This window comes from Amblyomma mixtum, chromosome 10, assembly GCF_055824585.1.
Source record: "Amblyomma mixtum isolate Tamu chromosome 10, ASM5582458v1, whole genome shotgun sequence".
Lineage (NCBI taxonomy): Eukaryota > Metazoa > Arthropoda > Arachnida > Ixodida > Ixodidae > Amblyomma > Amblyomma mixtum.
This window is the reverse complement of record NC_143021.1, coordinates 142,722,097-142,736,020: the sequence shown is the minus strand read 5'-3', so window position 1 is coordinate 142,736,020 and position 13,924 is coordinate 142,722,097. Positions and strand designations below refer to the sequence as shown.

The 13,924-nt window shown below is 48.7% G+C and overlaps 1 protein-coding gene across 1 annotated transcript; it reads right to left on the bottom strand.

Moving 5' to 3' along the window:
* Positions 1-336: 336 nt before the first annotated feature.
* Positions 337-2,922, bottom strand: LOC149327157 (uncharacterized). Its single transcript, XM_089564801.1, has one exon. It carries the CDS (start codon positions 2,920-2,922, stop codon positions 337-339), a length of 2,586 nt encoding a protein of 861 aa, XP_089420927.1.
* Positions 2,923-13,924: the final 11,002 nt, after the last annotated feature.

Below are 13,924 nucleotides of genomic sequence, written 5' to 3'. Positions count from 1 at the left end.
AACACGGAGAGGAGAATTTCATACTCTTCAATTTATCCCTGCCAACTAGGGCAGGTGGTGACCAATAAATTGAATTTAAATTATCAAAAAAATTTAATCACTTCATTATGCTACGTACATTCAGTTCGCTTAGTAATTAAGGCCATACGGCTGACGCTGTGATACCATGGCAGAATGCATGCCTATGTGGCTAAAATAACTAAAACAGCTTTCGCTCTTAACGAACAAAAATGGAAGCACAAGGCAGAACGAAGTGATCATGATATTTTGGACAATGCACAGACGTAGCACAAATTTTTACAGGAACACGTGTACAACATTCAGTGCGGCATCATTCTACTCCGGTGAAAGGAGCACGTCGCTCAAGAGCAAGAACTGCCGTATGTGACGTAGACAGGGTTCGGTCAGGTCACCCAGTTGCGTCATCCCGTCATCCCTGGCGCTGCACTCTATGCCGTCACGCACTACGCCTGCGAGGCGCATGAACTCCGCGAAGTCCTGCAGTCCGAGCACACACCGAGCAATCAGTTGCTGTGCTTGAGCTTCGTCGACGAACGCCGTGGCCTTAAGCTCGTCTACCAAGGCTGGAGAGGCGGAGATCCTCTCGAAGGCCTCCGCAGTGTGCTTCACACGGGTGCCGGTGACGAAGCGAGCAGCGCGCTTTGCCAAGGCTCGGTTCCTGTGTAGGATGTCATGGATGGCCAGCCGCTCGGTCATACACTCATCACCATTGTAAAAACAGCTCATGTGCAGCAGAGTGTAATTATCCGCAAGCTCCGCCTTTGAGAGCTCCGTGATGAACGAAGTGAAAGCTTCGCGACTGGGAGCGTGTAATGTGAAATTACGGAGGGCTCGACTTCGGTGCAGGAGGCTGACCAGCGGTGCCATGTCACAGGAGTTCTGCCTAGAGAAGATTAAGGTCATGTTGCTGATGCTCGGATTTCGGCACACGGCTTCGCATATAGCGGGTCCGCACACATTCCAGCACCGGCTACAGCACTCCGATTCCAGAGACAGTGCCAGGTGTGTGATGCTAGTCGCGCTCTGGATCATCTGAACGATGGGCGTTGTGGCTGGCTCTGTCGCACCATTAAAGCACAAAATCGAGTACACCCGTAGCGTGACGTGCGTGAGGTTACTAGACACGGCCGCTCCGTCCCCAGCGGTCTGGAGCAGGCCGAGGGGCACGGCGAACGAGGGCCAGCCCAGCGGACGGGTGCCTCTGCCTGGGTAGTACACAGCGCAGTGGCCACTGACAACCACTCTGTCTTGCAGGCCACATTCAGAGAGCGTTTTGCAGATTTCCCATCTGTGGTGACCGAGGTTTTCGAGGATGATCTTCTTCAGCGACTTGTTCGCGGTCACCGCTCGACAAAATTTCTGGCACTCTAAGAGGCTAAAGCCGCACATTGAGAATGCCAGCTCCGTGATGGAGGTGTCATTTTCGAGCACAGCAGAGATCCAGGGCATTACATGGTCATCGTCACTGTAGTGCAGAATGTGGCACCTTCGGCATACATGCCTACGAAATCCTTCAAATGCTTCGTCGTCATCGTCGGTGTAGCTGCACGTGAAGCTGAAGTGCCTGAGCGTCTTGTTGGTGCGCAGAAGCTGCTTTATTGCCGTGGCGTACTCCATCCTGAGTGTGTTAACCTCTAGCTTAAGTCTAACCAGCCCCTTGTGAGTAGCCAAGGCATCGCAGATAGTCAAGACGTCCACGCTTTGACCATACTTAGCCTCTTTTATAAACAGCGATCTTAGGGACGAACTCTGCTGCAGGAACGCTCCAAGAACGATATGCGGGTTGCCTGGGCCGTAGGGTATAGCGCCGCCGTTAAGAATCCTTGACGAGAGTGACAGGTCTCGGATGCTCCTATTTTGGAAGAGCCTGGATAGGAAGGTTTTGGAGGCCTCAGGGTGCACACGGACCTCCAAAGCTATAAGCGTCTTCAAGGTAGTCGTTTGCGCGAGGAGTGGCGCAAGATCGGCAATCAAGTGCCAGTGCAAGTCCACGGACAGGTCGAGCGATGTCAGTCGTGTCAGGGAGATTATAGTCGCTGCAACGGTGCCGGAGACAACGACTCTCGGCGACCTCAAGTCCAAAGTAAGCCTATTCAGTTCCAGCGCGTCGCGAATTGAGAGGCACACGATATCTTGATGGCCAGCGAGGATTTCATCGTTGATGGTGACTTCCGCAACGCACCGGTGCTTAGTCAGCAGATGGTATAAAAGTGCCGCGGCTCGGTGCTTCTTTTCCGTCATGTTGGGGTTTCTCGTACATGTGCCGTCAATCGTCGGAACGAGGATGAGCTTGGAGGCAGCGTCCTCTTGTAGTTCCAGCCCGGCGGCCCAGAAGAAACTGTTCCAAGCTTTAATATTGTCTACGATGTGGCACAGGTGGCCTTCCCGGCTCGTGCATGGTCGACGATGGTCGACACTTAGACCGCCGTACCAGCTGGAGACTCCATCCATCTCTTCCAGTGGCAGCGACGGGGCCTTGGGCGCCTCAACTTCTTCGGGCACCTCCACGTCTTCGGGCACTTCCTTGTTTACGCGCTCCTCGTCACCTGCGGGTTCCTCGACGCATGTGGGCTGCTCGACGCCTGTGGGCTGCTCGACGCCTGTGGGCTGCTCGACGCCTGCGGGCTGCTCGACGCCTGTGGGCTGCTCCACGCCTGCGGGCTCCTCGACGCCTGCGGGCTTCTCGGTGCCTGGGGATGCCTCGACTTCGGCAGGCACCACCACATCAGCGGGCACCTGCTCGTCTTCGGGTACTACTTTGTTTTCGGGAACATCAGCCTCCTCGGGAACTGGCACCTCCACAGGAACCTCATCGGACTCTGGAACCTTTTTGGGCGCCAGAACCTCCGCTTCGTCAGTTTTGACGGCAGCGCTTTCATCTGGGCGCTTCCGCTTTGGCATGGTGGCAGCCTCGTATGGCTGGAGCTGGCCTGCAAGAAAAGCGTCGCGGAATAAATAAAAGGCCCTTGGCGCGCAGCTCAAATAACGAAACAGATTTCCTGCTGATCTCGCCCAGGCTCGTGACATGAGGAATGTAATCATTCACCATGCATGTTTTACAGCAACGCGTCCGCACTGCCGTGATCTCGTTCATTCGTCTGATTAGTCAACCGGGCGTGACCCACAACGGCCTAGTTGGAGTGTAAGGTTGCCTGAAAAACATGTTGGCACAGTAATCCTGGGCATGAGACGAGCTAAGAGTTTTCTTCAAATCGCCTTCTGCCCCTACCCTCTGCTGTAAGATCTATCCCTGCAGTACAAGCATGGAACTGATGACGTCACGTCCAAACCATTTATCCATCCAGAGAATAGATGAAAATTCAGCTTGAGAGGATGATTAAGTCTCCTTAAAAAGCTGCCACAAGGATGCGTTCTTACGTAAACAAAGTAAAAGAAAACAGGAAAAATCGTAAATGAAGCCAAAGAAAAAAAAACACTCGAGTGTCACGGCGTCGTGCGGAATGTAAAATAATCATCATGAGCCTACGTCCACTGTTGGACAAACGCATCGTAATGCATCTCCAATTAACCCAGTTATGTGCTAACTGCGCACAGCTTATCCCCGCAAACTGCTTTATCTCATCCACCGTTCTATCTTTCCGCCGCACCGTGCTACGATTGTCTTCTCTTGGTGTCCAGTCCGTTACCGTTAACGACCATCGATAATTCTGCCTTCGCAGTGCGTGGCCTGGCCAAGCCCATTTCTTTTTCGTCATTTCGACTAGGACGTCATCACCCCACGATTGTTCCCTGACCCACCCTGCCCTCTTCCCGTCCCTTCATCATCATTAGCTTGACTACGCCCACTGCAGGGCAAAAGCCTCTCCCATGCCTCTCCAATTAACCCTATCATTTGCCAGTTGTGGCCACTGTATCCCCGCAAGCTTCTTAATCTCATCCGCCCACCTAACTGTCTGCCGTCCCCTGCTACATTTGCCTTCTCTTCGAATCCACTCCGTTACCCGTAAGGACCAGCGGTTATCTTGCCTTCGCATTACTTGCTCTGCTCTTACGCATTTCATCCTCATCTCCATAGCTCGCTCTGTTCTCAATTTAAGTTTAACCCTTTTCGTTAATTTCCACGTCCCTGCCCCATAGGTTAGCCCCGGTAAGATACAGCCGCTATATAGTTTTCCCTTATGGGATATTCACGATCAGGGAGAACCGGCAGTTAAAATGTCCCCTCTACGGCTGTGCCAGTTGAAATCCTCTCTTAAGATCTCGTAGAGGAAAATTGGCTTGAAGATGATAATTGTAGGATTCTTGACGTCTTGCAGATTCGAATTTGCTCAATCACATTGCAAGAGGACACTTCTGGAGAGGTTAAACTTTTATAACAATTAAAAGCACAAAGGAAGACACAAGCAAGGAGAAAACATATTTACACTTGGCTGACTCGATGTGACGAAACCAGCCCTCGGTCCTGCCGAAGCAGCGGGTTTTAAATCCTATGTCCCCGCCCTCGGTGGGAGGAATAACCAATCAGGTACTGTACAAACATCCACCCAATAACTTATTGGGGAAAGGAAAACACAACCAATCAATGATTGGGGAAAGAAGGTAGCTCATCGCGACACCGTACACATATCGTATGTACACTTTCCACCATCACGATTTTGCTTTTCTGCTGCGAGCTTCGCGAACACTCTCACTTTCCCATGACGCAGATTACTTCAACGTCCGGTTGACCCAAGCTCCAGGAAAGCCACTTCAACTCATCTGTTAAGCATCGTCGCTCCTCATGCCTGCAGCTAGCGTGACAATATGTCAAAGCACGCCGCTGCAGACATGGCACAAAAGCCCATGCACTGTGATGCGGCCTAACGACTCCGTCCATGAGGGGAGTTTAACGTCTCCCGTAATCCCCCGTCATTCGCCCCCCCCCCCCCTTTCTCCCGCTGGGTTGACTGACCCCTTTCTGTGCGGTTGTGCGGAGGGCCCAAGAAAAAGAAAGTAATGGGCATTCCACTATCGCGAACCGGATACGGCAAAACAAAGTACAGCACCGCAAACTTCACTCCGGCCAAATGCGCTCAAACTCAAACGTACTTCCTTAACACTTCCAGAGCCTTAAAAATAATTGTAAACTCGTTTCCTTGCGAGAGTTTCAGGCCCACCGTTCTTCTCTGCCTGTCTGAGTCACTGATCATACTTTGCAATGCATCACCTGAGTGACTTAGCAAGGAAATGTCAGCAGCGAATCTATATTACTAAATTATTCCTAAACTCTTATCCCAACTGCTCTCAATCCAAGCCTCTGAATTCCTCTTGCAAATAGGCGGTTAACTTTATGAAGGATCCATAAGTGTTCGGCGCAGTTCAATGAACACTTATCGCAAGATTAAGGATTAGGTTAAATGTGATTAATGACCAAAGAGTAATCTGAGACAGAAAAACAATAGCGCTGAAGGGAGACAAACGCGGCGGCAGCTCGTGGGATCACCTGCTTATCGAGGAATCCTGCTTTTTACAAGTTGGTGTACAAAACACTCTTATTATCTTATCAACAATTAGCGAACAATGTTGCTGCTGCTTCCCCTGCCATAGTGTCACCCTGCAATTGTTCCTTCCGTGATTTGTTGTTGTTGCCGCTGTACTTTTTTTTTTCCTAAGATTTTCAGCTATGTCTTATAATTGCCTCTCATGTCAGTTGCCCATTGACTTGGATGAAGGATCGGGGTCACTGCAATGCTCAGAATGCTCGAGCGAGTACCACTTTGGCAAGTGCGCTGGCGTAACCGAGAAATCCTTTAAGGGAAAAACCGAAACGGCCAAGGCTAATTGGAGATGCCCAACATGCAGAATCGCTGCGACACGCGTTCAAAGCGAAGTTGAAACCGATGTTCTCATGGCCATTAATCAAAAGCTCGAAAGCTTGCCTGCACTTGTTGAAAAGATCAGTGACATGGAAAAATCTGTTCAGTTCATGTCAGGAAAATTCGATGAATTTGAGCAGAAGATAAGAAGACAGGACGCAGAAATAAAGGTGCTCAGAGAGCGGGTGGCAGAATTGGAAGAGAAGGACTTAGCTCGTGCTACAGTACAAGTTGATCTTGAGCAACAAATAAATGACCTCGAATTTCGCAGTAGGCGGCTTAATCTGCAAGTACATGGTGTCCCTGTTGTCGCGGGCGAAAACCTGTTATCATCTCTGAATCAGATTGCCGACACGCTTCAAGTCCCTCAGCTCACTGACGCTGACATAGCATCAGCTCACCGCCTGCTAGCCAGGAGAGATAAAATCCCCGGAATTATTATCCGGTTTACCAAGCAGCGACAAAGGACACTTGGCTTCAGAAAAGGAACGCGCTGAAAGACAGTGAATCAAACGTTTTCATTCAAGAAAACCTAACTCGCTACCACAGAGAACTTCTTAGGGACGCGAAGAATAAGGCAAAGGAAAAAGGCTATGTTTTGTCTGGTACGTGAACGGAAAAGTTCTGGTTCGAAAGACCAGCGTTGCAGTTGCCATCGTTATTAAGACCAAAGCTGACCTTGATAGCCAGTAACTGATGCATTGCTCGTTCTAATTTGTTGAAAAAAAGGGAAAAGGGGGAAAAAAGTCATGGATGATACTCGCTATTATTTTCCCTGTGATGTGGATCAAGTGGTGTCAGATTTTCCGGCGACCTCTTACAAATGTATATTTTCTGCCAGTATGTCATGGCATTATCATGCAATTTATATATTGAAAAAAAAAAATAGCTGAAATCACTGGTGTTACAGACCGTCTAAAATACATACTTCCCACAAAAACTAATGCTGGGGTGCTATGCTGGAAGGCCCGAATTTGCTGAAACTCGGAATCTTCCCGAGCTCTGGCGACGCCCTCAGATGAGTGAACCAATGGTAGCAAGACAAAATCCCACCCTCGTCACGCCTCCAACTTCATTGGGTTATCTGGACATATTCCCTGCTTTATCATCACTTCGGCGCCACCTCATGGGCTTCTTGGGCGGTCTAAAAAGAACGGGTCACGTGAGCCAACCGCCGGTTCACTTTTCATTTGTGTGTCGCTCCACCAAGTGCATTGCGTGTGCAATTAGACAAACGAGGTTTGTTGAATTTTATAATACACTTAGTACACCTTTATAAGCATTTTATAGTGTGCAAGATTTGGATTTAAAGCGCTTTAGAGTGATTCATGCATTATTAAATTTCGCTTTGTACCGCGAGGGAACGCTACTAACGCTACGGTCCCGTCATCAGCTGATTGCCAATGGCTACGGAAGTAGTTCGCAAAACAAACTAAGAGAGGTGTATCACTCCGCGCTGTTCTGTGGCCGGGGAGAAAGACGAAGACGGCGTTCCGAACGGTCGCGTTTTTGATGCTCTCCGCAGAAATGGATAAATCGGCCCTAGGCCGAGGTACTGTTGTGGCTTCTGCTGCCAGTAATACTTACCATACTGTTCTTCCCCGTCTGCCTGCTAGTAAGCTGGTTTTTAACTCCGTATTTCTGCATGCGGACCTTGCTGGCCGTCCCTATCGTGCCCAGGACTTCAGAGATGCCTTACGGGGTGTCGTTGACCTCTGTGACATCAGCTCTATCGGACAGTTTCAGATGTCTCACGTATGGATGATAACATGCAAGACAGCGTTAGCGAAAGCAAGCTCGTGAGCACTCAGGAGTTACAAGTGAAAAAAAATGACTAAGGCTTAACTTGGTTAAGCCTGGAGAATGCGAAGCATCATCGTGTTGCGTAATTTGGAGGCGCACAACCACAGCGACGGCGCGAGGTGGGCCCCCGTTTCTCCACTGTCGTGACGTCATCGCGTCACGTGGTGTGACGTCATGTATCACGTGATTTGGAGGCGCACAACCACAGCGACGGCGCGAGGTGGGCCCCCGTTTCTCCACTGTCGTGACGTCATCGTGTCACGTGGTGTGACGTCATGTATCACGTGATTTGGAAGCGCATAACCACGGTGAAGGGCTGAAGTGGTAGCTAAAGTAGTATGCTTCGCATAAAACCGCCGTTGCCTAGTGATTGACCCGGAACCGAAGACAGTAAAGCTCAAGATACTTTGGCTCCCTGAACATCTTGAAGATTTTTACATTCGGGATGCCCTTCGCGCTTGCGGAACGATTACGTCCATCACAGTGGAGCACTGGAGGGTTCTAGAAATGGAGGGCATGCGCACCTTGAATCGAGACGTTGCCTTGACTCTTGCTGATGGCGTCACTGTCAATGACGTGCCTCACATTTTGACAATTTTCGGTGTCCAATGTCTGGTTTTAGTGCCAGGAGGGCCACCACTGTGTCTCCTTTGCCACAAGGTTGGCCATATACGCCGTCATTGCCGCACTCCTCGGTGTGATGATTGTCGGCGTTTCGGCCATACTACAGAGGAGTGCGTAGTGTCGTATGCTGATAAGCTACGCGGTGGCACCCGTGCCATGGACGATGCATTGCAGGAGCACTTGATGGACGCAACAGAAGTTTTGGATGCTGCTGGTGGCACGCCAGCCGTTGCGCCCATTGGCTCAGCGACTACTGACCCGCTGTCTGGCCCCGTTCCTGCTGTGCAGCATGAGCCTACCCAGCCTTCACAGATGGAGCAGCTGTCTGCAGATGATGAGCGTCGATGCCTGGCGGAGCAGGCTCCAGCTATATGTATAGTGTCAGTGATGGCACTCTTGGCGTACGTGCCTGTGCTGTGCGTGGGCCAGAGGAAGACAAGGACGACGGTGTGGCTCCGGCACCGAGTGTCTGCACTGCTACATCTTCTGAGGCTCCTGCCGGATGTGCCACACAGGTAACAGAGTGCCAACCTGGCACTTCACTCCCCGACGGCAACTGTGATGCCGATGAGCAAATTTTAAGTGCGGCCTCGAAGCGCGGTGTGTCTCCGAGTTCTGCCTCCTCTGATGTGAGATCCAAGCCACTCGCCGCCCGGAACAGCCAAACTCATAAGTGGCCTGGCAACCCTGACTGGCTCCGCGCGTTCCCTCTCGGAGTGCCGAGGCGGAGAGAGAGAGCCTTCGGCCGCGAGCGGAGACGCCGCCGTCGGTATTTCAAGCCCTTTGTTTGTAACTGTTGTTCAACGGTAGAATAAATGCATCCGTGCTCACATATGGCGCAGTCGACGTCCCGAACCTCGGTGTAGCCCGCCCATTCGAAGCCGCAAGCCACTTCACCGAAAGCCAGAGTCAACGTGTGTCGAGCACCAGCAGCCGAAGCCCAACGCCCGTCTCACCGCCGGCCCGGAACAGCCAAACTCATAAGTGGCCTGGCAACCCTGATTGGCTCCGCGCGTTCCCTCTCGGAGTGCCGAGGCGGAGAGAGAGAGCCTTCGGCCGCGAGCGGAGACGTCGCCGTCTGTATTTCAAGCCCTTTGTTTGTAACTGTTGTTCAACGGTAGAATAAATGCATCCGTGCTCACACTGAGGATGAAAGTGTCCCCGCCAAGCACAAGTCCCGCCGTCGAAAGTCAAATAATAAGAAACCTCCTCGGCGCTCCAGATCAAGGAGAAAGGGCGTCAACTCTAGGGAGGTCTCACCTTCCGGAGTGATGCCCCCAGACACCGTGGATGCCTGATTGAAGCTCCAGTTAGCCACCGTGGCGTCTAACCAGCAGTTGACTGTCGCAACACTCAACATATGTGGACTCCGTTCAAGGCAGAAACAGGTACAGTTACGCCGATTGCTTTGGGGCAATCGGCTAGACATTGTCGCTATTCAAGAAACTAAGATCGAAAGTGAAGTGGATACAGAGATAGCCCTGCGACCTTTTGCTAACAGATTACAACGTCTGTGTGTCGCACTCAGTGGGTCTTTCGGCAGGTTGCTTTCTTAAAGAAGAGTCTACCTATTTCTGACTTTAAGTACCAGGTTGACATAGAAGAGCGTCTGATATGTTGTGACTTTCGACTGCATGGCGAGTCGTGGAGGGTTATCAATGTGTATATGCTTCAAATAATTCGGTGCAACGAGCAGTTTTTTTTTCATGCCATTGCAACTCTCCTAGGATGTGATTGTTATGTTGTTTTCATGGGTGACTTCAACTGTGTGTGCGACCCACGCGATCGCACAGGTCCTAGCCAAAACGCCGATAAAAGCTCTGGTATATTATTGTCTATTTGGAAGCACATAACCTCATTCCTGGAGCGCAATAGTATATTGACACCCCATCAGCATGGATTCCGCCGTGGGTTATCAACCGTTACTCAACTAACAGAGGTTACTGTAGCCAGACAGACATAATATTGCTCGATTTTTCAAAGGCATTCGACTCTTTATCACACAATAAGTTGCTAGGAAAACTAAAAACTGTTATCGGGGAAGGCGACTTACTATCTTGGTTAGAAGATTTTTTGTCAAATCGGTCTCAGTTTGTGGTTTTTGAGTATGTTTCATCCAAAACAGTTCCAGTAACGTCGGGCGTTCCTCAGGGATCAGTCCTTGGTCCATTGTTATTTCTGCTCTTCATCAATGACATAACTAATGACATTTATTGCAACATTAAGCTCTTCATAGATTACTGCATTCTTTACAAAACTATTAACAACCGCGAAGACCATCTGTCGTTAAGCAGTTCTCTAAAAAAAAATAACAGAATGGTGTAACACGTGGCAAATGACAATAAACACTAAAAAATCCGTTTGTATGACAGTTACAAGAAAAAAATTCCCGTTTTGCTTTTCTTACTCTGTAAACGGCGTTCCATTAGCGAAAACTAAACACCATAAATATCTAGGTACTACGCTGTCTTCTGACCTGAGGTGGGATTCTCACATTGCTAACATCACGTCTACTGCTTTACGGAAACTTCTCTTTATCAGGAGATGCTTGCGGTCCGCACCAGTATCTTCTAAACTCCTGGCCTACAAAACCCTTGTAAGGCCAGTCTTAGAATACGCGAACACAGTCTGGTTCCCCCAATCAGTAACTAACATCACAAAACTTGAGGCTATACAACGCAAAGCCCTACGAATAATTCACAATAAATACAAGCGCACAGATTCCCCAACATTGCTTGCAGCTTCATCCGCAAGAGCAAAACAAGCGCGCTTAAAATTTTTGTTTCAATTATTACACGAGCAGTACAGGATAGATGTGAAAAAATACGTGACGTACTCACAATCGCCACCTTCACGGCACAAACATACGAACACACTAACCGAGTATGTGTGCCATAATGACACGTTTAAGCATTCCTTTTTCCCTCTCTCCATTAGTGAATGGAATCGCTTGGATCGTAACATCACCTGCACTCAATCCTTATCATCATTCGTGTCACAGATAGAGCATTTGTCGTAATGCACAGTGGCGATGCAGTAACCGTGACCGCAAATCTAGGCAAGAAGACAACCCCTTCTAACTTGTCATGTATGCGATTTTGAGTGCATTCTGTAATTGTGCCTACCATTGTCGAAGATCTGTTCTGTATATCCTTTCGCTATGGCCAATTCACTTTTCCTTACCTTTGCTTTTATGCCATGTTTGCTGCCTTTGAATAATATGTTTATATTTGTTTTTTGCACTGTACTAATTGCCCCTGCTACGGTCTTGCAATAAGACCAGCAGTATTGTAAATAAATAAATAAAAATAAATAAAATAAAAATTACCGAAAACGCAGGTTTAATTGATGCCGGATTGCCATCCGCCTTCACATACATCAGAGGAGCCTCACATTCACGCCTTGATCGCATTTACGTTTCCGTAGACCTGCTTAAACGGCACATTTCATGTGATGTCAAGCCTGTTTCTTTCTCATATCATGCTATGGTCATTGCGCGGATTGGAGAAGGTGCCCGTCCCAAATTTCAGCCGCAGTGGGAACTGTGGAAGCTTAATTCCGAGCTTCTAAATGATGAGCATTTTCAGCAGCGAGTGATGACAGCTTTGGAATTTTGCTTTGTCATGGATGTCCCATTATTCGCAGCTTGGGAGATGTTTAAGCTAGAAGTTCGTAGCATAGCTATTGAGATCGGCTCCGTGAAGTCTTATTTTAAGCATGGTGAGGAGAAACGGTTACTTAAGAGTCTTTATAATCTGCATGCACTTGAATGTGAGGCTCCTGGCTTGTACACAGAGGAAATTGGTGCTGTTAAGTGCAACCTTCAGGAGTTTGATGCAGAACGCTATCGTGCGGCCCGTGTACGATCCCGCAGCACCCGTGCTCTGCACTCTGAGGAGCCTACTAGACAGGCCTTGCTAGATGAGCGTCGTCACGTGGCTGCCAAGCGAATTTCTGAGCTCTACTGTGGTGGTGCCCTGGTCACAAGTACAGATGTCATAGTTACCGAGTTTGAAAACCACTATAGCTCTCTGTTTGCTGCCACGTCTAGCACTGCTGATGATGATCATATAGCGCGATTGGTGTCCATGATTAACCCACTCAATGAGGATGAGTGCAAGGCAATAAGTGGCTCTTTAAGCTTGGGTGAATTGCAAGATGCAATTGATCAATTGCCGCTTTCTAAAACTCCGGGGCCTGACGGCCTCTCAGGAGAATTTTACAAGGCATTCAAATCCGTTCTAGCCCCTGTCCTGCTCCAAATTTTTGAGACAAGTATTGATGTTGAATTTCTGTCTCAGTCATTTACGAAAAGTCATATTGTCTTTATACGAAAAGCCGAGGATAAGGAAAAACTTCGATTTGTAGATGGCTACAGACCAATCACGTTTTCTAATGTAGATTATAAGATTTTTGCTAAAGTACTGTAAAATCGGCTGCAGCTTGCAATGTCTACTTTGATTGGGCCTCATCAAACATATGGCTTGCGGGGACGATCAATACAATCTAACCTACATGTAGCGCGTACGGTGTTGCAGCATTGCAGTGACGCTCAAGAACAATTAGCAATGCTGCAAATTGACCTGGCAAAGGCATTTGATCGAGTGTGCCATTCATTTATTTTTGCACTTTTAAATCACGTCAATCTCGGTTCAATACTTTCTACTGGCATACGCCTTTGTTACAAATCCTGTACCACGCGCCTGATTGTTAATGGCTGTCTCTCGCAACCAGTCCCAATTCAGTCTTCGGTGAAACAAGGGTGCCCACTGTCTCCGCTCCTGTTCGCATTATACTTGGAGTCACTTTGCATAAGTGTTATAAACAGTAGAGCTGTCAGTGGTTTCCGAATAATGGGCCACGAACTGAAGGTATTGGCTTATGCAGATGACCTTGCGTTTTTTTTGTACTGATAAGCCAAGCATCGATGAGGTTATTCGTTTAACGGAGGACTTTGATTCGGTGTCAGGAAGTCGGATTAATCGCTCTAAGAGTTGCGGTCTTTGGTTTGGTAGCTGGGGTTCGACACCTGCTGAATATGCTGGTATAACATGGACATGCAGGCCACCAATGTACCTTGGCGTTCATTTGAGTGCCTATAAGCATAGCGCACATTATTGGAAAGACCGCGTGTCAACTCTTCAGCGCTATGCTCAAACGTTTGTCCCCCATGGCCTCTCAATTTTTGGCAGGGCGACCGCCTGTAATATGTTTCTCGCCACTAAAATATATGTACTGCAAATTATTCATCGCGCAAGACTTCCTATCCAGAGTTTTCACAGGGTTTTCGCTACTTTTGTGTGGGATTCGTCTTTTGGATCCATGAGGCGTGAAAACCTTTTTCGGCCTGTAAGCGCTGGCGGCCTTGGTCTAGTTCACCTGTATGTCCGACAGATAGTGTCACGTTTCATGTTTTTCCGTGACACTACACACCCAATAGTACGTTCATTCCTGCAAACAAATTTAGTTCATGTTTTACCCAACCTCATTGTGTCTTCCAATGTTTGTGACCGTCCGTGTTTGTGGGGCATAATGCAAGAGGTGTATTTGGCTGTCCGTTTCCTACTTGTTCGTTTTTCTCCTGAGTTCCTTTGTTTAGTGTCGAGGAAAAAGTTTTACAAGGATTTGATTAGTATGCTCTTCCCTCCGCCCATGTACCG

Excerpts from the sequence above, each read along its gene's own strand:
- LOC149327157 (XM_089564801.1), bottom strand. The coding sequence starts at position 2,922 with ATGCCAAAGCGGAAGCGCCCAGATGAAAGCGCTGCCGTCAAAACTGAC.